Source organism: Phocoena sinus, chromosome 4, assembly GCF_008692025.1.
Source record: "Phocoena sinus isolate mPhoSin1 chromosome 4, mPhoSin1.pri, whole genome shotgun sequence".
NCBI lineage: Eukaryota > Metazoa > Chordata > Mammalia > Artiodactyla > Phocoenidae > Phocoena > Phocoena sinus.
In genome coordinates this window covers 17,329,091-17,356,097 of record NC_045766.1, presented here as the reverse complement: position 1 = coordinate 17,356,097, position 27,007 = coordinate 17,329,091, and the positions used below count along the sequence as shown (strand labels likewise).

Sequence of the window (27,007 nt, the reverse complement as noted above, 5' to 3'; positions counted from 1 at the left end):
GTGTCACTCCCCATCCCTTCCACTCACGATGTTTTTGTTTTGGGTTTTTTTTTGCAGTGCTGCACAGCTTTCGGGATCTTAGTTCCCTGACCAGGGATCGAACCCGGGCCCACAGCAGTGAAAGTGCTGAGTCCTAACCACTGGACCACCAGGGAACTCCCTCACCCTGTTATTAATGTCATCATTTTCTGATTTATCCTTTGTGTGTGCACTGCAAAAATGAGTAGATACATTTATAGATTTTTAATTCCCCTTCCACCTTAGATGGAAAGTAACAAACTATAGATACTCTCTCACACTCTGAGTTTCTCTCTTGCACTCTGAGTTTCTTCACTTAACAATATATCCTGGAAATCTCTCCATATCAGTTCATAGAGCTTTTCCTCACTCTTTTTCACTCCTGCATAGTACTCCATTGTGTGGACGTACCAAAGTTTATTCAACCAATCTCCTATGTGTTGTGTACACTATTTTGACACTTACATTCAGGTTGTTTAGAATACTTTGCAATTATAAATAACACTGTAACAGTAGGAACCTTGTGCATCTATAATTGTGTAAAGTGGGAAGTGTATCTTCAGGGTAAATTCCTAGAAGTGGGACTGCTGGGGCAAACTCTCAGATAGCTCTTACCATCAACACATGACAGTGCCTGCTTCCCCATAGACTTGCCATGGAAAGTATTTTCAAGTTTTGAATCACTGGCCAATCTGACAAAAGAGAAATAACTCAGTATAATTTTAAGTTGCATTTCTAGCATTATGAGTAAAGCTGAACATCTCTCAAATATGTTTAAGGTCCATTTTGTATCTTCTTTTGTGAGCTATCTATTCATGATTTTTGCCTGCTTTTCTATCAGTTTTAGTCTTTATTCCTTCAATTTTTAAAAAAGTTCTTTACGTATTAGGGATATTGGTCCTTTACTTGTGATATACGTTGCAAATATTTTCTCCCAGTTTGCTGGTTGTCTTTTTTGTTGTTGTCATTGTTGTTGTTGTTTTGGGGGGAGGCCACACCACGAGGCATGCAGGATCTTAGTTCCCCAACCAGGGATTGAACCTGTGCCCCCTGCAGTAGAAGTATGAAGTCCTAACCACTGGACCACCAGGGAATTCCTGGTTGTCATTCATTCATTCATTCATTAATTTATGGCTGTGCTGGGTCTTCGCTGCTGTGCGCGGGCTTTCTCTAGTTGCGGCGAGCAGGGGCTACTCTTTGTTGCGGTGCGTGGGCTTCTCACTGTGGTGGCTTCTCTTTGTTGCAGAGCACGGGCTCTAGGTGCTCAGGCTTCAATAATTGTGGCACGTGGGCTTCAGCAGTTGTGGCATGCAGGCTCAGTAGTTGTGGCTCACAGGCTCTAGAGTGCAGGCTCAGTAGTCGTGATGCACGGGCTTAGCTGCTCCGTGGCATGTGGGATCTTCCTGGACCAGGGCTCAAACCTGTGTCCCTTGCGATGGCAGGTGGATTCTTAACCACAGTGCCACCAGGGAAGTCCCCCTGGGTGTCTTTTAACTTCATGTATTTTTTTGCTATGCAGAGTGGAATTTTTAAATGTTTATATAGTCATACTTATCAATTTTTTAACTGAAACTGAATTTTAAATCATAGTTCAAAATCCTTTACCTTCTCCTAAAGTTAGAGAAATTTATCTATGCTTTCTTTAAATATTTCACTTATTATATTTAGTTCTCTGATCTATTATTAGTTTATTTTTGCATATGGTATAAACTACGAATAAAATTTTATATTTTCCTAACCAGCTATCCAGGTGTCTAGCACCATTTCTTTATTTATTTATTTTGCAGGGTGGGGAGCCACACTGCACAGCTTGTGGGATCTTAGTTCCCTAACCAGGGACTGAACCTGGGCCCTCAGCAGTGAAAGAGCAAAGTCCTAACCACTGGACTGCCAGGCAATTCCTTAGCACCATTTATTGAAGAGCTAATCTTTGCCCCTGGAATTTGACATAATACCTTTATCATATGTACCAGAATTCTATATGTACTTGAATCAACTTCTAGCTTTTCTATTCTATTCCACTGATCTATTTATGTGCCAGGACTACACTGTTTTAACTACAGCATGCTTTAATAGAGGATATGGCCATAGCTTTTCTTTTGATGTTCTTATATTAACTCAATATCCAGGAACAAGGGATGTCTCTGCATCTGTTCAAGTCTGTTTTCATGTTTTTCAGAAGTTTTAAAATTTGCCCCATAAGTTTATTACTAAATATTTTATCTTTATTGCTATGCAAAATGAGTTTTTACATTACCACAATATAATTGGTTACTGTTCATGTATATGAAGACTATTCCTAGGTTAATTTTATATCCTGTTCCCTATTTATTGTTTCAGTTTTATCACGCATTCCCTAGGATTTTTAGCATATTATGTCATACACAAGCATAGGTCAACTTTTGCAAAGCTTTTTGCCTCTAACTGATCTTCTTCTTTATCTAATTGCATTGGCTAATACCTCCAGTACAATGTTAAATAATAGTGGAGATAGAGACAGCATCCTTGCCTTGTCCCAGACCTTAGTGTAAGTATTTCCATATTAAGATGCTTTGTCTTGAAAAAGTGTATATTAAACTATCATGTTAAGTATTCATCAATTCCTACTTTCTTGAGTGTTTCTATTAGAAATGGGTGTTGAACTTTCTTAAAGCCTTTTCTCAGCATTGTATGAAAACAACCATATAATCTTTCTCCTGTCTATCTATTAATGCAGTATATTATAGATTTTCTAGAACCAACCTTGCATTCCTACAATAAATCCCACTTGCTTATGGTATATAATTTTAACATGGTGTTGGAGTCTGTTAGCTAACATTTATTTGGTATTGTTGCATCAATATTGGTAAATGATGCCAATCTGAAATCTTTTTCAGTTCTATATCAGGTTCAGGTATATCAATGTCATACTTGTTTCATAAAAAGAATTTGTACAGGGTGTGTGTGTGTGTGTTTACTGTCTATGATCTGAAATAATTTATGTAGCACTGTGATTCTTTGGTCTTGGAAGGTTTCATAGAATTCCCACATGAAATTATCTAGGTCTAGTGCTATTTTTGTGAAATAACTACTATGTAATTTGGTCCACTTAGGCTTTCTACCCCTAATGGGGTCAATTTTGGGTAAAATGTATTTTCCAAATAAAATGTCCAGTTCATCTAACCTCTTATGATTTTTAAATTTCTTCTATCTCTATCATTTCTCCTTTCCACTTTTTACTTGTGCCTTTTTTTAAAGTTAGCTAGTAGTTACTCTATTCCATTAGTTACAGCTATTTTTCTATTTCCCAAGTCATAAAATTTCTGCTTTTATCCTTATTAAATCCTGTCTTGTTATTCTTTGGAATATTTTTTCCCCAGCTTTTTGAGTGGAGAATTTAGTTTCTTTTCCTTCTTTCATTTTTCACTAAGCAATTAAGGCTATAAATTTTCCTCCTCTCATAGACAGTATTCCATAGATTTTGATATGTAGTGTTTTCATTATCTTTATTCTCTTAGAATTCTGTCATTTGGCTTATATTTTCTCCTTTTATTCAAGAATTAACAGATTTATTTTAAATGAGACAGTGCTTTTATTGTTGTAGCTATAAATTTCTAGTCTTAATCATTTTGTTTTGTAATATTTTTGCTTTATGGACTGCTAGGATGCTTTCTTTCTGACCAAATATGTGATCAACTTTTGTGAATGTTCCATGTGCACTTGAGAATAAGATTCATTGCCTATTACCAGGCTGTAAAGTCTGAGATAGATCTTTAATATCTATCTGTGATGTTATTGAGGTCTTCTATATCTTACTTATTTTTGTCCATTTGACCTACTTTGTACTAATTATGGTACATTTAAATCTATTATTATTTGTTTCTACCTATGTCTCCTTGGACATCCTATAGTTTCTCCTTTTTAAAGATGGTAGTTTTATCATTTAGGGCATAGATCTTTTACATCATCACTGTGAATTATGGCTTTTAGCATTTGAAAATGTCTTCCCTTGTCACAGTAAATACTTGAATTTCACATCACCCAATATTAGGCTCACACACACAGCATTGTTTCTGTTCTCCTGACATACCTTTCCCCATCCCTTACATTTAACTTTTCAGAATCACTTTGTCTCTTGTACACCACATATAGTTGGTCTTGCTTTTTGAGGAAAATTGAACATCCTTTTCTTTTAATAAATGAGATAAACAAGTTTAATAAATAAGTTTGGCCATTCATATTTATTGGTATTTCAGATGTTTTTTATTCTTGTAATTATTCTGTGTACCATGTTATATTTACTGTTTAAGTAATATGTTTTATGTTGCTGTTTATAAAGATTTATATTTTTGGTCTAGTGGTTACCTTTGTAATTATACCTTTTTAACGCCCTTAGTCTGTTTCCTCATCTAATGTCTTATTAACTGGGTTGTCTACTATTAATATCTGTTGAGTCACAACAATCAGTATACTTATTCTGCTATACTCTTTCACTCTTCCTTCTCTTCCACCTTTCAGTGGCATTTTTTTCTGCAACTGAAACATAGCATTTATACATTGTTCTCTACCCTCATTCCCAACCTTATTCTAGTCTTATAATTAAATAAGCACTATCAATCCTTTTCCTAAAATTTGTCCAGTAATCTCTTGGTTGGATGAAACTCATCCTCTAGAAGCTTCCTCAAGAAGAGCCTGGGAACACAGAATTCCCTCAGTTTTAGCTGGTTTTCTTTAGTCTTAATACATGAACATCAGCTTGGCCAGATATAAAATCTTTAGTCTTTCCTGGAGTCTCCAGGAAGTGCTTCTCTATTGTTGCCTTGCTTTGTTGTTGCTTTTGAAAAGTCTGATGCTACTCTAATTCTCCCATCCTTGTAAGTTATTTAATCTTTTTGCCCCAAAGTCTTGAGGATTTTTCTTTTCAAAATCTAGTAGTGGGACTTCCCTGGTGGTCCAGTGGGTAAGACTCCACGCTACCAATGCAGGGGGCCTGGGTTCGATCCCTGGTTGGAGAACAAGATCCTGCATGCATGCTGCAACTAAGAGTCCACATGCCACAACTAAGAAGCCCACAAGCCGCAACTAGGAGTCCACATGCCACAACTAAGAAGTCTGCATGCCACAACTAAAGGTCTCACATGCCACAACAAAGATCCCACATGCCACAACTAAGACCCAGTGCAGCCAAAAAAAAAAAAAAAAATCTAATAGTTATATGTGGATATTTACTCGAGTTTGATCATTCTTGGTTAATTCTCCCATACACTCAGTGAGCTCTTTCATTATGTAGCTCTGGGTCTTTTTCTGGGATGTCTTCTTGGATTACAGTTTTAAACATTAATTCTCTTCCTGTTTGCCCTTCGTCAGACACTCCAGTTATATGTATGTTCAGTCTTCTTTGCCTATCTTCCATTTTAGTCACTTTTTTCTGATTTTTTTACCTTTTTCTTTATGCTTTTGGTTGTTTTCCCACTTTTCTTCAACATTCCTGATTAAATTTCATTCAAATACAATCTCCCTAGAGCACTTTATAATTCTGTCTTCACTTCTCATATATGATTTTGTCCCCCTCCATTTTAATTCAGTCACCTCTAACTTTACTTCTTCCTATTTTATGTCCTTTCTGTCATTAGTTGCTGAATTTGATTTTCATAACTCAGGTGATGATTTGAGGATACTGAACTCTACTGCAGTGTGATCATCTGCTGAATGACTAACTTTTACAATGAAGGGAGTTTTGTCAATTGAAGTTTTTTGTTCTCATTTTTGGTTTTCTTATCTTAGTAGCTCTGTATAGATAAACTACTTGTATCTGCATTTTGTGGACAGGGTTGACAGTCTGGGATGGTGAACAAGATTCCCAGTTCAAGAGCGCCCTCTTCTGTCAGTATAACAAAGTGCCACTTAGTTAATGGGTGTCTTGATATTAGAAGAGGGTGGTAGGGAAAGGGGTAGTATGACCTTCAGTGTTTTTTTTTTATCTTGTAGACACATAAATTTACCTCTTTCTTCATTTTTCCCTCACTTCACAATTTCCAAAGGTGCTTCTCTCTTCTTTTTTAATCTTTTCTTCCCTAGAAGGAATGCCCTTCCATGCTTTCTTGATTCTTGTGTATGTTTAAGTCCCTCCTCTTAAGTAACTCTTCTGACCTAACAGGACTCTTTTCCAGTATTTTCACTCTTATAGTGAACTTTCTCTCCCTGAGTGGTTTCTTCTAAATTCCCTTCTCTTTCTTCTGAGCAGTGTCTCAACACTTCTTCCAGCTCTCCACAGAGACTTGTTGCCAAAATTCAAGAAACAATCCTACTAGAAAGTGGTGCTTAGGGACTTCCATGGTGGTCCAGTGGTTAAGACTCTGAGCTTCCAATGCAGGGGGCCTGGGCTCGATCCCTGGTCAGGGAACTAGATCTCTCATGCATGCCACAACTAAGAAGTCTGCATGCTGCAACTAAGAGTCCACATGCCATGACTAAAGGTCCCACGTGCCACAACTAAGACCCAGCACAGCCAAAAATAAATAATTTTTTTTAAAAAGTGGTATTTATTGTTCTACTTATTGTTATATGAAGTTTGTAGTTTCCTGTCTTACAATTATGATAAAGGAATGGAAATGGTAGTTTTATTTTTTCTTCTTATTGGCCTACATATAGTTTTTCAAGTATGTGTAGAGTTTTGTATTCAGGAGACTTTGACTACCCAGAAATACCACCTTCCCCCTCTTTTTTTTTTTTAAACAATTTTAAGAATTCATGCCACTGACAAAATTCCATTACTAAGTTCTAATCCAATGGATATAGTCACAAAAACATACTAATACACACAGATGTTTACTGCAGCACTGCTATAACAACAAAAACTATTAAAGATCTAAATGTCCATCAGTACGGTAAAGTTTAAATAATGTTCCATCCATACAATGGAGTACTATACAGTCATTATAATGAATAAGGTAGACCTGTATGCCATGACAGGGAAAGAAAGTGAAAAAAGAGTAAGGTGTGGAAGTGTCTATAATACAATCTACTTTCAGTTAAAAGTAAATATATTGAAATATATTTGACATATAAATTTTTTTCTGGAAAGATACACAAGAAATTTAATAGTGCTTACCTCTGGGAAAGACTGATAAGGAGGAGAGAGAAAATATTTGCATTTCATTTTACATGTTTCTATACTTAAGTTTTTTCGTTTGTACATATTATTTGTTTTTATTTAAAAAGGATTTAGAGAGTGTAGCAGAGACTCCTAAGTATCCACCAAAAATCCAGCTTCTGTTTCTACCACTGTAGAAGAAACGATGCGCAAATGGCTATCATATTTCCTAACCTCCCCTACAGTTAGATGTGGCTATTTGACTATGTTTTCTACAATGGACTTAAATACAGTATTAAAAATGAAACAGAATATATTTATTAAACTTCTAGCTCAAAAGTTCGAGAAGGAAAAAAAGATGATTAACTGAAAGAAAGCACAAAAGGAATTAATCAATAAAAGAGCAGAAAATACATAGCTTTAAAAAGAAACAAAAATTAAACAAAAAGTTGATTCTCTGAAACACATCAATAAAATATTTCAACTACTAGGTAACTATCAAGAAAATATAAAACAAGAAATGTCAGAGAAAACCACTGAAACAGATTTTGCTAATCTTCTAAGACTATATACCCTGCATAATCCTATGCAGGTAAAATTAAAAATCTGGAATAGGTAATTCATAGAAAAAATATATATAGTCTACCAAAACCGGCTCAGTAGTTGTGGCACACAGGCTTAGCTGCTCCATGGCACGTGGGATCTTCCTGGACCAGGGATCGAACCCATGTCGCCTGCACTGGCAGGCAGACCCTTAACCACAGCGCCACCAGGAAAATCCCACCAGATCTTTAAAGAGCAGATAATCCCAATGCTATTTCAACTGTTCCAAAGCATAGAAAACTTGCAAATTCTCATTATGGCACTTCATGAACTGAACTATGTATCCCCACCGCCAAAATTCATACACTGAAGCCTAACCCCCAATGTGATTATGTTTGGAGACAGGGCCTTTAAGGAGATAAAGTAAATGAGGTCATAAAGGTTGGGGCCCTAATTTGAAAGGACTGGTGTTCTTTTAAGAGGAAAAGACATCAGAGATCTCTCTTTCTTGTGCACAGAGAAGAAAGCCCACATCGGGACACAGTGAGCAGGCAGCCATCTGCAAACCAGAAGAGAGGACTCAACAGAAACCAACTCTGCTGGCACCTCAATCCTGGACTTCTAGCCTCCAGAACTGTGAGAAAATTAATTTTTGTTTAAGCAATTCAGTCTGTGGTATTTTGTTATGGCAGCCCTAGCAAACTAATAAATGATGCAAGAGCACTGACACCAAAACCTGATTTTAAAATACACCACCTCCCTAAAGAAGGGATAGTCAGAGAGTTTAGGATAGACATGTAAATACTGCTATAATTAAAATGGATAACCAACAAGGCCCTACTGTATAGCACAGGGAACTCTGCTCAACGTTATGTGGCAGCCTCGATGGGAGGGGAGTTTGGGGGAGAATGGATACATGCATATGTATGGCTGAGTCCCTTTGCTGTGCACCTGAAGCTATCAAAACATTGTTAATCGGCTATACTCCAATATAAAATAAAAAGTTTAAAATAAATAAAATACCCCCAAAATCAGCTAACATTCCATGATATTGATGTAAACATTCAAAATAAAACATTTATAAAATATAACAAGTATTAAGATATATTTACAAATAGAACTAAGAAAAATCAATGTGATTACCTCTATAAATGCTGAAAGGGCACTTAACAATATTCAATACCCACCCCTGATTTACAAAGAAAACAAGTAGGCAACAACAAAAATTAAAATAGAAACCAGTGTGGGATAGGGAGGGTGGAAGGGAGATGTAAGAGGGAGGAGATATGGGGATATCTGTATACATATAGCTGATTCACTTTGTTATACAGCAGAAACCAACACAACATTGTAAAGCAATTATACTCCAGTAAAGATGTTAAAGAAAAACAGGAAGCAGTGGTAGCTTTCTTAACATAAGAAAAAGATATAAAATTAGGAAATACTAATGACAGTCTCTCTAAAGTTAGGAACAAAACAAAGATGCCCACTATGACAACCACTGCTTATCACTGCATTTGATAAAATATGGAGGTACATCAATGCAACTGAACAAGAGAAAGAAATGATATAACATAACTGGAAAGGAAAAGACAAAACTATTTGTATGTAGGCAATATACTAATATACTTGAAAAAGCCAAAAGAATTAACAGTGAAAAACTATAACAAATAATAAGAGAACTTAATAGGTAATTGGATATAAAATTGATAAACAGAATCAAAAGCTTTCATATATACCTAAAAAACAACAGAAGATAGAAAAGACCCCATCTACAATAAAAAGATACTTAGGAATAAACAAGGAAATCTTTAAAACAGTCAAGGAGAGAAAAGTACACTTTAACAAATAAAAATGCAAACTGTGTTTTTAGATTGTTTCAGATTCATAAGGATGTCAATTTTCCCTAGTTAGTGCATAAATTTAATGGGATCCCAATAAAAACAACAAAAGGATGCCCTACTTCCACCCCCCGCTTTCACCCTAAAACAAGACAAACTGATTTCTAAATTTCATATGGAAAAATAAACAAGACTAGGCAAGAAAACTCCAAGAAAAGAATAATCAAGAGGAACTATCTCTACCAGATGTGAAAGCGTACTATCAACTGAATAATTAAGGCAGTATGGTATTGGTCAAGTGTTGGTGACAATGTTAAGGCACCAGAACTCTCAAATGCTGCTGGTGGGAGTGCAAACTGACACAGCCTTTGAAGAACCCTTGGGCAGGGTCCACTAAGGCTCCATGTATGCCTGGCTATGAGGCGGTACTTCCACTCCTCACTACAGATTCAACAGAAACGTGAAAGTTTGTTTGTTTATTTACCAAAATCACGTAACAGAATGATATCAGAACTATCTGTAATAATTCCAAACTAGAAACTACCCAAATGCCCACCAACAGTAGATAAACTGTGGTTTGTTCACACAAAAGATTACAGAGAGCAGAGGGCAGACAGCAGAAGCAAGAAGAACTACAATCCTGCAGCCTGTGGAACAAAAACCACATTCACAGAAAGACACACAAAATTAAAAGGCAGAGGGCTATGTACCAGATGAAGGAACAAGATAAAACCCCAGAAAAACAACTAAATGAAGTGGAGATAGGCAACCTTCCAGAAAACAAATTCAGAATAATGATAGTGAAGATGATCCAAGACCTCGGAAAAACAATGACAGCAAAGATTGAGAAGATGCAAGAAATGTTTAACAAAGACTTATAAGAATTAAAGAACAGACACCTAGAAGAATTAAAGAACAAACAAACAGAGATGAACAACACAATAACTGAAAATAAAAATACACTAGAAGGAATCAATACAAGAATAATTAAGGGAGAAGAACAGATAAGACACCTGGAAGGCAGAATGGTGGAATTCACTGCCATGGAACAGAATAAAGAAAAAAGAATGAAAAGATATGAAGACAGCCTAAGAGACCTCTGGGAAAACAATAAACGCAACAACATTCGCATTATAGGGGTCCCAGAAGGAGAAGACAGAGAGAAAGTACCCAAAAAAATATTTGAAGAGATTATAGTCAAAAACTTCCCTAACATGGAAAAGGAAATAGCCACCCAAGTCAATGAAGCACAGAGAGTCGCAGGCAGGATAAACCCAAGGAGAATCACGCCAAGACACACAGTAATCAAATTGACAAAAATTGAAGACAAAGAAAAATTATTGAAAGCAACAAGGGGAAAACGACAAATAACATACAAGGGACTCCCATAACGTTAACAGCTGATTTCTCAGCAGAAACTCTACAAGCCAGAAAGGAGTGGCATGATATATTTAAAGTGATGAAAGGGAAGAACCTACAACCAAGATTATTCTACCCAGCAAGGATCTCATTCAGATTCAATGGAGAAATCAAGAGCTTTACAGACAAGCAAAAGCTAAGAGAATTCAGCACCATCAAACCTGATCTACAACAAATGCCAAAGGAACTTCTTTCAGTGGGAAACACAAGAGAAGAAATGGGCCTACAAAAACAAACTCATAGGTCTTCCCCGGTGGCACAGCGAAGATACCACATGCCACGGAGCAACTAGGCCCATGTCCCACAACTACTGAGTCTGCGCTCTAGAGCCCGCAAGTCACAACTACTGAGCCCACGTGCCACAACTACTGAAGCCCACGCACCTAGAGCCCTTGCTCCACAACAAGAGAAGTCACAACAATGAGAAGCCCATGCACCACAACAAAGAGTAGCCCCTGCTCACAACTAGAGAAAGCCTACACACAGCAATGAAGACCTAACACAGCCAAAAATAAATTTATTTTAAAAGAAAAAACAAACTCATAACAATTAAGAAAATGGGAATAGGAACATACATATTGATAATTACCTTAAACGTGAATGGATTAAATACTCAAACCAAAAGACACAGGCTTGCTGAATGGATACAAAAACAAGACCCATAAATATGCTGTCTACAAGAGACCCACTTCAGACCTAGGAACACATACCAACTGAAAGTGAGGGCATGGAAAAAGATACTCCATGCAAACGGAAATCAAAAGAAACCTGGAGTAGCAATACTCATATCAGATAAAATGGACTTTAAAATAAAGAATGTTACAAGAGACAAAGAAGGACACTGCATAATGATCAAGGGATCCATCCAAGAAGAAGATATAACAATTATAAATATATATGCACCCAACATACAAGCATCTCAATACATAAAACAACTGCTAACAGCTATAAAAGAGGAAATCGGCAGTAACACAATAATAGTGTAGAACTTTAACACCTCACTTAAACCAACGGACAGATCATCCAAACAGAAAATTAGGAAACACAACCTTTAAATGACACAAAAGACCAGACAGATTTAATTGATATTTATAGGACATTCCAACCAAAAAGAGCATATTACACTTTCTTCTCAAGTGCACATGGAACATTCTCCAGGATAGATCACATCTTGGGGCACAAATCAAGCCTCAGTAAATTTAAGAAAATTGAAATCATATCAAGCATCTTTTCTGACCACAATACTATGAGATTAGAAATGATTTACAGGGAAAAAAACGTAAAAACACAAATACACGGAGTGCTAAACAATACGTTACTGAATAACCAAGAGATCACTGCAGAAATCAAAAAGGAAATCCGAAAATACCTAGAGACAAATGACAATGAAAACACGATGATCCAAAACCTATGGGATGTAGCAAAAGCAGTTCTAAGAGGGAAGTTTATAGCAATAAAGCCTACCTGAAGAAACAAGAAAAATCTCAAATAAACAATCTAACCTTACACCTAAAGGAACTAGAGAAAGAAGAACAAAACAAAACCCAAAGTTAGTAAAAGGAAAGAAATCATAAAGATCAGAGCAATGAAATAGAAACAAAGAAAACAATAGCAAAGATCAATAAAACTAAAAGCTGGTTCTTTGAGAAGATAAACAAAAATGATAAACCATTAGCCAGACTCATCAAGAGAGGACTCAAATCAAGAAAATGAGAAATGAAAACCAAGAAGTTACAACAGACACCAGAGAAATACAAAGCATCCTAAGGGATTACTACAAGAAACTCTATGCCAATAAAGTGGACAACCTGGAAAAAATGCACAAATTCTTAGAAAGGTATAACCTTCCAAGACTGAACCAGGAAGAAATAGAAAATATGAACAGACCAATCACAAGTAATGATATTGAAACTGGGATTAAAAATCTTCCAACAAACAAAAGTCCAGGACCAGATGGCTTCACAGGTGAATTCTATCAAACACTTAGAGAAGAGCTAACACCCATCCTTCTCAAGCTCATCTAAAACATTGCAGAGGAAGGAACACTCCCAAACTCATTCTATGAGGCCACCATCACCTCGATACCAAAACCAGACAAAGATACTACAAAAAAGAAAATTACAGACCAATATCACTGATGACTATAGATGCAAAAATCCTCAACAAAATATTAGCAAACAGAATCCAACAACTCATTAAAAGGATCATACACCATGATCAAGCGGGATTTATCCCAGGGATGCAAGGATTCTTCAATATACGCAAAATCAATGTGATACACCATATTAACAAACTGAAGAAAAACGATAAGTCCATCTCAATAGATGCAGAAAAAGCTTTTGACAAAATTCAACACCCATTTATGATAAAAACTCTCCAGAAAGTGGGCACACAGGGAACCTACCTCAACATAATAAGGGCCATATACAACAAACCCACAGCAAATATAATTCTCAATGGTGAAAAACTGAAAGCATTTCTTCTAAAATTAGGAACAAGACAAGGATGTCCACTCTCACCACTACTTTTCAACATAGTTTTCGAAGTCCTAGCCACAGCAATCAGAGAAGTAAAAGAAATAAAAGGAATACAAATTGGGAAAGAAGAAGTAAAACTGTCAGTTTGCAGATGACATGATACTATACATAGAGAATCCTAAAGATGCTACCAGAAAGCTACTAGAGCTAATCAATGAATTTGGTAAAGTAGCAGGATACAAAATTAATGCACAGAAACCTCTTGCACTCCTATACACTAATGATGAAAAATCTGAAAGAGAAATTAAGGAAACACTCCCATATACCATTGCAACAAAAAGAATAAAATACCTAGGAATAAACCTACCTAGGGAGACAAAAGACCTGTATACAGAAAACTATAAGACACTGTTGAAAGAAATTAAAGATGATAAAAACAGATGGAGAGATATACCATGTTCTTGGACTGGAAGAATCAATATTGTGAAAATGACTATACTACCCAAAGCAATCTACAGATTCAATGCAATCCCTATCAAATTACCAATGGCATTTTTTTACAGAACTAGAACAAAAAATCTTAAAATTTGTATGGAGACACAAAAGACCCCGAAAGCCAAAGCAGTCTTGAGGAAAAAAAAAAACGGAGCTGGAGGACTTCAGACTATACTACAAAGCTACAGTAATCAAGACAATATGGTACTGGCACAAAAACAGAAATATAGATCAATGGAACAGGATAGAAATCCCAGAGACAAACCCACATGGCTATGGTCAACTAATCTATGACAAAGGAGGCAAGGATATACTATGGAGAAAAGACAGTCTCTTCAATAAGTGGTGCTGGGAAAACTGGACAGCTACATGTAAAAGAATGAAATTAGAACACTCTCTAACACCATACACAAAAATAAACTCAAAATGGATTAGAGACCTAAGTGTAAGACTGGACACTATAAAACTCTTAGAGGAAAACATAGGAGGAACACTGTTTGACATAAATCACAGCAAGATCTTTTTTGATCCACCTCCTAGAATAATGGAAATAAAAACAAAAATAAACAATTGGGACCTAGTGAAACTTAAAAGCTTTGCAAAGCAAAGGAAACTACAAACAAGTCGAAAAGACAACCCTCAGAATGGGAGAAAATATTTGCAAACCAATCAACGGACAAAGGATAAATCTCCAAAATACATAAACAGCTCATGCAGGTCAATATTTAAAAAACAAACAACCCAATCCAAAAATGGTCAGAAGACCTAAATAGACATTTCTCCAAAGAAGACATACAGATGGCCAAGAAGCACATGAAAAGCTGCTCAACATCACTAGTTATTAGAGAAATGCAAATCAAAACTACAATGAGGTATCACCTCACACCAGTTAGAATGGGCATCATCAGAAAATCTACAAACAACAAATGCTGAAGAGGGAGTGGAGAAAAGGGAACCCTCTTGCACTGTTGGTGGGAATGTAAATTGATACAGCCACTATGGAGAACAGTATGGAGATTCTTAAAAACCTCAAAACAGAATTACCATATGACCCAGCAATCCCACTACTGGGCATATACCCAGAGAAAACCATAATTCAAAAAGACACATGCACCCCAGTGTTCACTGAAGCCCTATTTACAATAGTCAGGTCATGGAAGCAACCTAAATGCCCATCGACAGGCGAATGGATAAAGAAGTTGTGGTACATATATACAATGGAATATTACTCAGCCATAAAAAGGAACGAAATTGGGTCATTTGTAGAGACGTGGATGGATCTGGAGACTGTCATACAGAGTGAAGTAAGTCAGAAAGAGAAAAACAAATATCGTATATTAACGCATATATGTGGAACCTAGAAAAATGGTACAGATGAACCGGTTTGCAGGGCAGAAACAGAGACACAGATGTAGAGAACAAACATATGGACACCAAGGGGGGAAAGTGGTGGTGGGGAGTGTTGCTGGTGGGATGAACTGGGAGATTGGGATTGACATGTATACACCAATATGTATAAAGTGGATAACTAGTAAGAACCTGCTGTATAAAAAATAAAATTCAAAAGTTAAAAAAAAAAAAAAGCCTAAGGAGAACCACGAGAATAACATGCATTGCAACAATATGGACGAATTTCAGTCATCTCGTTGAATGAAAGCAGCCAGACAGAAAAGATCGCACACTATATGATTCCATTTATATAGTATACAAATCCAAGAACAACTAATTTATGCTGTTAAAGGTCAAGATGGTGGTTTCCCTCAGGGGCTTGGTGGGAAAACAGTGCCTGGAAGAGAACACTGGGGAGGCTTGTCTGTTTCTCTATGTGATGCATTGATTTGATCTTTCTATATAAATGTTTCGGTTATTTAGGAGGATTTATATTTATTTTAATAATGGTTACTTCTGTAACTATACCTCTTTAATGCCCTTAGTTCCCTGGTTTAGCAATTTGGAGAGGTCATTAGGAGAGCTGTCATTCAACAGAGGGAGGAAAGCAGAAGCCAGATTCCAGAGAGGACTAAAGGAAGAGACAAGAGGAGTTTAAGGAAAAAGGTAGAAAAGACTGTGGATGTCAGTTAAACAGAGATTCAGGTTAAGAAGGGTTTGGTTTAGCAGACAAGAAGTTCATACATGTTCAAACACATTTATTGCCCAGAGGAAGGAGTTAAGAGAGGGAGAAGAAGTTAAACCAGTCAAGAAAGCAAGATGCCAGACAGGAAGCAATGGAGTGAGGAGCCCAGGTGAGGCACCTCATTCTTTCAGCCTGGGGAGACACGGAGGGATGGTGGAGAGGGAGAAACAGGCACCTATGGAAAGTGATGAACCTGATGCTCTCAATTTTCTCCACGAAGGAAATGCTGATGTCATCTGATCAGAGTGGGGAATAGAGAAGGAAGTTAGGGTTTCGATCAGGGAAAGTGAAGAAGATAAAAACAGGAGCTGAGGGGAGGTTCACGGCACATATTCAAGCCGGAGACCAGAGAGGTGAACCAAGGACCCAGCTCAGGCTGGAGCAAGGCTCCGGGGCTTTCCCTTGGCAGGCTCAGGCCCCACTGGCAACATGGGTGGGTGGATGAATAAGTGACTGGATGGATGAGTGGATGAATGGATGAATGGATGGATGGATGGATGGATGAATGGATGGATGGGTGGCTGGCTGGCTGCAGCCTTGAACCAGGGATGGGACTCCACAGGGCAAAAGGAGAATTGGAGCACGGATGACACAGACCCCATTTTACCTTCTTCACACTACTTTTGGACCTAAAACTACCCACGCCACGTATGCTTTTGTTCTCTCAATCTCTCGTCCAAATGTGAGGTCGCCGAGGCAGGGTTTTTGTCCATCACAGTGTCATACAGCACCAACACTGAGAACAGTGCCTGGCTGTTAACATCTGGCATAATGGCAGAGTCCAAGCTGGGCCAGGAAGGCAGAGGCCAGGAGGGGCAGAGGGCTCCACAGGAACGGGATGATTGAGGGCTGGGGAGTCCAGGAGCAGAGGTGGTGAGAGACGGACAGCACAACTGTGAGGGTGTAGAGAGTACTGAAGGCTAAGGTCAGAGGAGGGCATGCTGGTAGAAGCGGGCTCAAATGGTGCTCAGTAGGCTAAGAATCCAGCAATGAGGAAAGGCAGAGCCCGGCCACGGCTGCTGACTCACGCTGACTCCCCACAGTACAGGGAGGAGGAACAGGTCACTGGGAGAGCCAGGGCCTCGGAGAGGCTGCGCCCACAGAGCCGTCTGGGTTCAGTTAATCGAGAAGAGCTAAGAGCACAGGGCGCGTAGGAAAGTGTGAGGGAGACAATGGCCATCGACGGATGCCCCCAGTTCACCCCAACACTGTCCTCTTCACTTAATGACCCAGGAACCTGCTACACCAAGAAAAAGGTACAAATGACTCGCGTCCTCCTCCGCCCCACACACACACCCCTCAACCCTGTCACAGGACACCTTATGTACTCACTCTCCTTTCTCTAGAGAAAAACAAAATGCCCTGAGCATGAGGCTCCAAACAGAGGTACACGAAGAGTCATCCTGCCTCAACTCCAGGCTCTGGAGACACGGCCCTTTCTCTACGGGCCTCAGAGTGCCAGCTCAAGAGCCCTGAGCTCTGCGGACCCAACTGCCAAACCCCCAAGCCCATCCAAGCCAGTAGGGTGGCCACAGCCACTAGCTCTTCCCATAGCACACTACTCAGTGCCCTTGTTCTGTGCCACCCCGTGCCCTGCCTGTGTTGCCCAATGGTAAGGCCTGTGGGTAAAGCACTTCCTCACTGAGCCAAAGCACAATGACATGCACGTGGCTGAGCCAGCACAGACAAGACAGACAGATGTGGCACTTACAGAGTGTATGATGTCCACCATGTTGTAGGCTTTGGTAGATTCCAAAGGGACAATTGTGTCAAGCTCAGGAACCAGACGGTCACTTTGGATAGAAAAAGAAGCAGATATAATCAACATGGAAGAGCCCGTTGCCTTCTGTGGGTGGGGAATGGGAGAGGAAATGGGGGAGACACAGCATGGGGGCTGGACTGATTCTGTCCCTGCTGGGCTAGCAAAGCAGTCCCCAAAGATACATTCCTTTGTTACCACCATATTAAACTGAAGCTGAGCTTGATATTAACCCAGAAGATCTTTCTGTTTTCATTTAGAGGAAAAAAAAATGAGCTTATTCCCCTGAATGTGGAGATTCCTTCATTTATCCTCTCTGAACACCTCCTACATTCTAGGTATTGTATGGAGTACCAAAGGACATTATAGTGAACAAGCCACTGTACCATCAAGCCCAGCTTCCCAGAGAGCTCAGCACCAGCGTCTTGGGTACAGCCCCACCCAGTAACAAAGTCCTCCCTTACTTTTCATGTGTCATTTACACATATGCATACAGCTTCCCTGGGACTGAATGACGAGGAGGTATGGCTGGGCCAAAGCAGGCTGTTCAGACATGTCTGGGCCCTCGGACCGTAACACCTTCAAATGATGTCCTAAACCTTTCAAGAACCCCAAACAGTACAGCAGCTTGGAAAAGGAGGCTGTGCCCATCGCTTCTGGGCCTTGTGACCACCCTCCCTCTCATGACTACACACAGTGGACCGCTGATTGTATCCCCTGAGGAGTGAGGCAGAGGCAGACAAGGAGTGGCCCTGGGGACATGACTCTTCAGAGCATCCCGGGCCCAGACACGGCCCCATAGGTAGAAGCCCAGGGCAGTGTCTGCAAACGGCTTCTTCCCGAGGGACGGCTTCTTCCTGAGGGACACAATTTCAAGTCCTTCTGCAGAAGTATTGTAGGCCAAGTGAATGCTTCAAAATCAGAGAGGAAACAAAATGGAGAAGACAGCAGCCAGTGGTCTGGAGCTATAGTTCCCCAGCTGGGCTTCTGGCTTATTCTGCGGTGCTCCCCACATCAGGCAGCGGCCGGAAGAGTAAGAAGGAAAGAAGGTCTTCACTAGGTGGTCAGCAACACACCCTTCCCCAGGAATGCCCCAGCTTCTGGCCACAAGCAGGTGTGCATAAGCACATTTCCTAAAGGGCATGCTGTCTGAATCATTTCATGTTTATATATATATATATATATATATATATATATATATATATATATATAGACTTATTTATTTCATGTTAAGACTATATATATATATATATATATATACACACACACACACATATATATATCTCAATTCTGGACAAAGACTCAGAAATAATATTTTTTTTGGCCACTTTTTACTCCCAAGCTACTTGTCAGATATTAGAGAGAGGAAAAACGTGAATAAAAATAAAATATCTTGGGATTTCCCTGGCAGTCCAGTGGTTAAGACTCTAAGCTTCCACTGCAGGGGGCATGGATTTGATCCCTGGTGGGGGAACTAAGATCCTGCATGCCACACAGCGTGGCCAGAAATTTTTTTTTTAATTTCTTTTTAAATAAGTAAATAAAATCCTTTGTGGCTCCTATACCCAGACGTGCCACCACCATGCCTACACCCGACTCCACTGCACAATCTACTCCAAGCTGCCCACCAGGGCAGACCCTGGAGGTCCCGCCAGGGCACACAGGCCAGAGAAGGACAAGCCAACCTGCAAAATGAGAGGAGCTCCGGCCTGCAACTCACCTGGGATCATGGCACTCACGGACGGGGGCGGGGTCCTGATTGCTGAGAGGCAAGTAGTTGAAGAACTCCCGGAGATTACACAATGCATCCACGTCGTTTTCAAAAGCTCTGTGGGCCACGCCTGAGAAAACAGGGAGTATATAATGGGCCAGGGTGCCTGTCAGCCCAGAGACGCAGCTTCATGCCCACCTGCCCCTTCTAGGGCAGGTCTGCACCAGACTGTGCCAACAGCCCTGTCGCCGCCCCCTCCACTGAGGATGGTACCACACCACACACCTTCAGGCTGACCCTCAGTCCATGCAGCCTGTTCTCCCTGCAAGGGTCACTCCTTTCATTATCCAGGTCTTTGACCTAGTGTCGCCTATTTGCTGAGGCTTTCCCTGCCCCTCTCCAGAGCACAACTTTCCCCACACCCCTCACTCTCCATCCCTGGACCAGGTGGGAATTCTCGTCACACTTTTCCCTGCAGCACCCATTTCCCTGTTTACTGCCTGACATCTCCCCGAGAGTATCAGCTCCAACGGGGTAGAGGCTAGGCCTGTCTTATCACTGCAGCCCAGCAACTGGAATAATGCCTGGTTATATGTCCATTAACGCTCAAGAAAGCTGGACAATAAAAAATAAAAGGAAAACGGCTGGCACATGTCATGGTACTTAGCAATGGCAGAACAAAGGAGGAAAGAAGGGGAACCACGTGGTAAGGAGTCAAGCCATCATTCCTCAAGAACACTCTGAAATCACAGAAGAGCCAAACAGGGCCATAGACATGATAGAGAAAGTGGGGCAGGAAACTCCCTCTCAGGTTCACCCCACCGGACTCCCTGCTTCTACCGCTGCCCCCAGTCTCTTCTCTACCAGGCAGCCCAACTGGGCTTTTAAAGTCAAATCATGTCATGTCCCTAATCCAACCACCCTCCTTGCCACTCACCGAACACACCAGCCCCTCTCCTTCCTCAGAAGCCTCTGCCTGCGATGCTTCTCCCCTAGGTATGCACTCAGTCCACTCCTTCAAATCTGCTCAATTATTGCCCAGTGAGGCCTGTCCTTACCACCCTCATTAAAACTGCAACAATCCCAACCCCCTTTACCCTGTGCTACTTTTTCCACAGCACACATACTTTTATGAATCATAATTCTTGTAACCATCATTCTAATTTGCTCAAAAACTTCAAAGACTATGAAAGCATTAGTAGTAGCCTGTAATTTAACGAGTTTGAGATATAAATCCACCTTTATTACTATATCTGTAAACAATACATGACACTACTGTCTATTCAAAGAAATTCTGTCGATGAAGTGATATCTGTACAGACTGTCACTTCTAGCAATTCCTCTTCTCAGTGTCTGACAACAGTAAGGTAAGCTTCGAGGCCTCTAACCTGACATGGTGGTGTGGGTCCTGGCGCCCCCGAGCTCCTCCTGGGTAACGTCCTCATTGGTGACAGACTTCACAACATCAGGGCCAGTGATGAACAAGTAGGAGGTGTCCTGAAACCAGAGAATTCCAGAAAGTTCAATCTCAGAGCACCAGAACTCGCAAAACCAGGTTAGGACACAGCTCACAGATGCGTATCCAAACCAAAGACCCACGTTTTCCCTGCCTCACTGTCTATCAAAAAATCTTCGTTGCCTGGTTCTCTCTCAGCAAAATGGCCTGCAGTGTGGCTACCAGTCATTCATCTGTAGAACACCCTAACAGGTGACCCTTATTCAGAGCTTGCTGTACACCAAGAATTTTTCTAAGCATTTCATGGGATTGTGTCATTAAAGCCTAGGTACTATTATCACCCCATTTACAGATCAGGAAACTGAGGCACTGTGATAGTGTGCAGCTTGCCTAAAATTAATCAGTCACTTTAAGTGAAGCCATCTGGAGACAATGAAAATCAATGTTTGGTGTTCTGAGAGAGTGACAGGCTTTAATTTTTAGTTTCTAACTTTAAGATAATAAAGACATACTGTAAAAAATTTAATCAGAATAGGAGATACAGTAGAAAGTAAGTCTACATGCAAGCCCTTATTTCCAGCCCTCTAATTTCCATCCCCAAAGGCGACCACTGTCAGTTTCTCTGACATCCATGCATATGAGCATTTATATATTTTTCCCTCTTATTTTCTCTCTAGCACATTGTCCTACACACACTGTTCTCAAACTTCTTGAAGATTATTCCGTATCAGTATAGTAGGATATGTATCGCAACTTACTTAACTGCCACCTACTGATGGTCCTTTAGACCGTTGCCAGTGTTTTACTTACAACAAGCAATGCTGCAATAAGTATCTTACTACAATCATCTCTGTCAGCTCATTGTTCATGTTCTTTGCCCATTCTCCTACTAGATAGTTGTTTTTATATACTAAGGACATTAGTCCTTAGGCTATTATCTGTGTTGTATCAGTCTTTATTTTGGATCCTTGGTTTGGAATCTTGCTAGAATGGCCTAGCTAGAGAGGTCTATCTTCCCCACTCCACACAAAGACTCAAACAAATGTTCATAAGAGCATTACTTGTAACAATCAAAAACTAGAAACAGACACTTCCCTGGTGGCACAGTGGTTAAGAATCTGCCTGCCAATGCGGGGGACACGGGTTCAACTACTGGTCCGTGAAGATTCCACATACCTGAGCAACTAAGCCCATGCACCACAACTACTGAGCCTATGATCTAGAGCCTGCATGCCACAACTACTGAGCCTGAGTGCTGCAACTACTGAAGCCCACGTGCCTGGAGCCTGTGCTCTGCAGCAAGAGAAGCCACCACAATGAGAAGACCACGCGCTGCAGCAAAAAGTAGCCCCCGCTCACTGCAACTAGAGAACGCGTGCGTGCAGCAACAAAGACCTAACACAGCCAAAAACAAAAAAACTAGAAACAGCCCAATTCCATCAACAAGTGAATCTCAAAATAATTATCCTAAGTGAAAGCAATCAGCCCCATTAAAAAAAAAAAATAGTACATACTTTTTGTATATATTTTGTACATACAAAATGTCATTTTGTATGGTTCTGTTTATATAACATTCTAGAAAATGCAAATTAATCCTGTGTGATAAAAAGTAGATGAGGGCTTCCCTGGTGGCACAGTGGTTAAGAATCCGTCTGCCAATGCAGGGGACATGGGTTCGATCCCTGGTCCAGGAAGATCCCACATGCCACAGAGCAACTAAGCCCATGCACCACAACTACTGAGCCCATATGCTGCAACTACTGAAGCCCGTGCACCTAGAGCCCATGCTCCGCAGCAAGAGAAGCCACTGCAATGAGAAGCCCGTGCACTGCAACAAAGAGTAGCCCCCGCTAGCCGCCAACTACAGAAGCCCCCGCTCGCCACAGCAAGAGAAAGCCCACATGCAGCAACGAAGACCCAACACAGCCAAAAATAAAATTAAAAAAATTTTTTTTAATTTAAAAAAAAAGCAGATGAACAGTTACCTAAAGACAGGGCTGGGAGGTAGGAAAGAATGAGTTACAACAACACATGAGGAAACTTTGGGAAGTGATGGTTATGTTCATTATCTTAATTGTGGTCATGGCTTCATGGTTGTATACACGCATCAAAGCTCTAATTGCACAACTTAAAGTGTGTGCAGTTCACCACACATCAATTATATCTCAAAGTTGTAAAAAAAAAATTGTGGAAATGCAAAGGGTCAAGAATATCCCATATCCATACCACTTAAAGAAACTACAGAAGGACAACTTGCTGTACCAGGTATCAGCATTTGTCGTAAAGCCATTGTAATTGATAGCATGGTATTGACTGGCACAGAGATAAGCAAACAGACCAAGAAAGCTCAGTGAAACACTCGATATATGGACGCTTGATTCACAATATAAATGACATCACAGAGCAGGAAAGATTGTTCTTTTCAATAAAAGGCTCTAGGTCAACTAGGTGTCTATACTGGAAAAAAAATTTTTAAAGCATTAAACTAGCCTCTATTTCATACTATGTGTAAAAATCAACTCCAACTTTAGATGCAAACATAAAAGGCAAAATAATAAAACATTTAGAAAATAGAAAGTATCTTCCTGACTTCAGGGTAGGAAAAAGTTCAAGAACTAAAACACACTACCCATAAAGTATACATTTGACATTCGTTCTCCTATCAAAAGAGCACAGAAGCCAGCTTACAGGGACACCCATTGGCTAAAAGAAGGACAATTTGAGCATCAAAATAATGATAGTACTGTAATGGAATATAAACCATTGAGTAAAATAGGGAATCCATGAACCCATATTAAGTCAATGAAATAAACAAATGCCCAAGAAAAGCAGGGCTCTTCCTTAGAGCAGATCACCAACTGATATGAAACAAGTGGTGGAGCTGGAAAATAACCATCTTGTAAAGATTGGTTTGGACAAGAATCATCAATAGATACTAAATCAAGGCAAAAAGTATAATGTGGAACAGCATACTTGTATGGTCTCAAAGCAACTCCCCAGTGAGTATCAGTTACAAAGAAAAAACTACATAGTGAAGAAACCAGACAACACTTCAACAATGATCAAATTAATGTCACCAGCAGATGGCCATCACTTGTCTCCAGATGTGATTATTTGAGCAGGATACAACATCACTAATGTAGTAGAGAGGCTGGGCTACCTAATCTGATTCTGATCGTGAGGAAATACCAGATAAACCCAAATTGAGCAACAATCTATGAAATAATTCATTCTGTAGCCTTCAAAATGTCATGACAAAGAGTCTGAGGAATTGTCACAGAGTGAAGGAAATTAATGCAACATGACAACTAAATGCAATATGTGATCCTGAAATGGATCCTGTACTGGAGAAAGAAAATGCCATTAAGGACATTTTTGGGACAAGTGACCAAACTGTAATCTAGATGGTAGAGTAGACAACAGTATTATATTAGATAGACTACATGTTAGGCATATGTGAAACAAGCCTTAATAAATTTTAAAAGATTGAAATCATACAAACTATCTTGTTTGATCGCAATGGAATGAAACTAGAAACAAAAAAACTGGAAACTTACAAATATGTGGAAATTAAACATCACACTTTTTTTCATAAATTTATTTATTTTTGGCTGCGTTGGGTCTTCCTTGCTGCGCATGGACTTTCTCTACCTGCGGTGAGTGGGGGCTACTCTTCGCTGTGGTGCGTGGGCTCCTCATTGCAGTGACTTCTCTTATTGGAGAGCACAGGCTCTAGGCACGTGGGCTTCAGTTGCTGTGGCGCACAGGCTCAGTAGTTGTGGCTTGCAGGCTCTAGAGCCCAGGCTCAGTAGTTGTGGCGCACGGGCTTAGCTGCTCCACGGCATGTGGGATCTTCCAGGACCAGGGCTCGAACCCGTGTCACCTGCACTGGCAGGTGGATTCTTAACCACTGCACCACCAGGGAAGTCCCAAACATCACACTTTTAAAACAGCCAATGGACCAAATATGAAATCAAGGGAAATTAGAAAATATTGAAAAATGAAAACGTACAAAAACTTACTAGATGCAGCAAAAACAGTGCTAAGAGGGGAATTTAAAGCTGTTAAACGCACTAAGAAAGTAAGTCCTCAAGGCTTCCGTCTGGCTCAGTGGTTAAGAATCTGCCTGCCAATGCAGGGGACAAAGGTTGGAGCCCTGGTCCAGGAAGATCCCACATGCCACCGAGCAACCAAGCCTGTGCACTACTGGGCCTGTGCTCTAGAGCCTGCGAGCCACAACTACTGAGCCTATGTGCCACAACTTCTGAACCCTGTGCGCTGAAAGCTCATGTTCTACAACAAGAGAAGTCAGCAAAATGAGAAGCCCACGCACCGCAACGAAGAGTAGCCTGCGCTCACCGCAACTAGAGAAAGCCTGTGCGTAGCAACGAAGACCCAATGCAGCCAAAAAAATCAATAAGCAAAAAAAAAAAAAGTTCTCAACCTAACTTTATACCTTAAGGAACTAAACAAAAAAGAAAAGAAAAGAAAAAGAACTAAACCCAAAGTTAGCAAAAGAAAGAAAATAAAGATTAGAGCAGAGATAATGAAAAATAGAAAAAACAGAGGGAGAAAAAAAAAATCAGTAAAACCAGAACTTGGCTCCTCAAAAATATCAATACAATTGACAAATATTTAGCTAGATGGATTAAGAAAAAATAGACTCAAATTACTAAGATCAGAAATGAAAGTGGGGACATCACTACCAATTCCACAGAAATAAAAAGATTATAGGAGTACTATGAACAATTCTATATAACAAATTGGATAACCTGGATGATATGAACAAATTCCTAGAAACACACAACTACCACCAAGACTGAATCATGAAAAAATAGAAAATCTGAATAGACCTGTAACTAGTAAGGAGGCTGAATCAGTAATCAAAAACCTCCCAAAGAAAAGCCCAAGACCAAATGGCTTCACCAGTGAATTTTACCAAATATTTTAAGAAAGATTAAACACCAATCCTTCTCAAGCTCTTCCCCAAAAATTAAAGAGAAGGAAATACCTCCTAATTCATTCTGAGACCCAGCATTACCTTAATACCAAAGCCAGACAAAGCCACTACAAGAAAAGTACACATCAATATCCCATATAAATATTGATGCAAAAATGCTCAACAAAATACTAGCAGATCTAATTCAACATTTTATAAGGAATTATACACCAAGACCAAGAGGAATTCTTTCCTGAAATGCCAGGATGGTTGAGCACACCAATATCAATACACCACATTAAAAGAACAAAAAGAAAAAATTACGTGATCATCGCAATGCAGAAAAAGCATGACAAAATTCAATACTCTTTCATGGTAAACATACTCAGAAAACTAGAAAGAAACTACTTCAACATGATTAAGGCCACATATGAAAAACCCACAGCTAACATTATACTCAATGGTTAAAGACTGGAAGCTTTTCCTCTAAGATCAGGGACAAGGCAAGGATGCCCGCTTTCTCCACTTCCATTCAACACAGTATTGGAAATCCTAGCCAGTGCAATTAGTCAAGAAAAAGAAAAAGGCACCCAAATCAGAAAGGAAGAAGTAAAATTATCTGTTTGCAGATGACATGGATTTTATATGTAGATAACCCCAAAGATTCCACACACGCACAAAGTTAGAATAAACAAATTAAGTTGCAGGATACAAAATTAACACACCAAAATCAGGTGCATTTCTGTATGCTAACAATGACCAATCTGAAAAGGAAGTTACAAAAACAATTTCATTTACAATAGTTTCTAAAAGGATAAAGTACTTAGGTAAAACTTAGCCAAAAAGGCAAAAAAAACTTGTACAGTGAAAAACATTTCTGAAAGAAATTAAATAAGACATAATGGAAAAGATATCTTCCATTTATGGATTCAAAGATTCAATACTGTTAAGATGTAAAAAGTACCAAAAGCAATGTACAGATTCAACACCATCCCTATCAAAATCTCAATGACATTTTTGCAGAAATAGAAAAATCCATCCTAAAGTTGATGTAGAATCTCAGGGAACTCTGTGTACAGCCAAAACAATTCTGAAACAGAACAAGGTTGGAGGTCTTCCTGACTTCAAAACCTACTAAAAAGC

The 27,007-nt window shown here is 39.6% G+C and overlaps 1 protein-coding gene and 1 non-coding gene across 2 annotated transcripts in view; both read right to left on the bottom strand.

The window, feature by feature from the left end:
- PCCB (propionyl-CoA carboxylase subunit beta) overlaps positions 1-27,007 on the bottom strand; it is a 91,863-nt gene that overhangs the window by 31,415 nt on the left and 33,441 nt on the right. Inside the window, exons 7-9 of the mRNA XM_032629926.1 lie at positions 20,858-20,966; positions 19,479-19,599; positions 17,711-17,792 (exon numbers count right to left, since the gene is read on the bottom strand). Coding sequence (XP_032485817.1) covers positions 17,711-17,792; positions 19,479-19,599; positions 20,858-20,966 — 312 coding nt within the window. The remainder of the gene's footprint in view (positions 1-17,710; positions 17,793-19,478; positions 19,600-20,857; positions 20,967-27,007) is intronic.
- Positions 83-155, bottom strand: TRNAE-UUC. Its single transcript has one exon. It is a non-coding gene; the product is annotated as a tRNA-Glu (tRNA).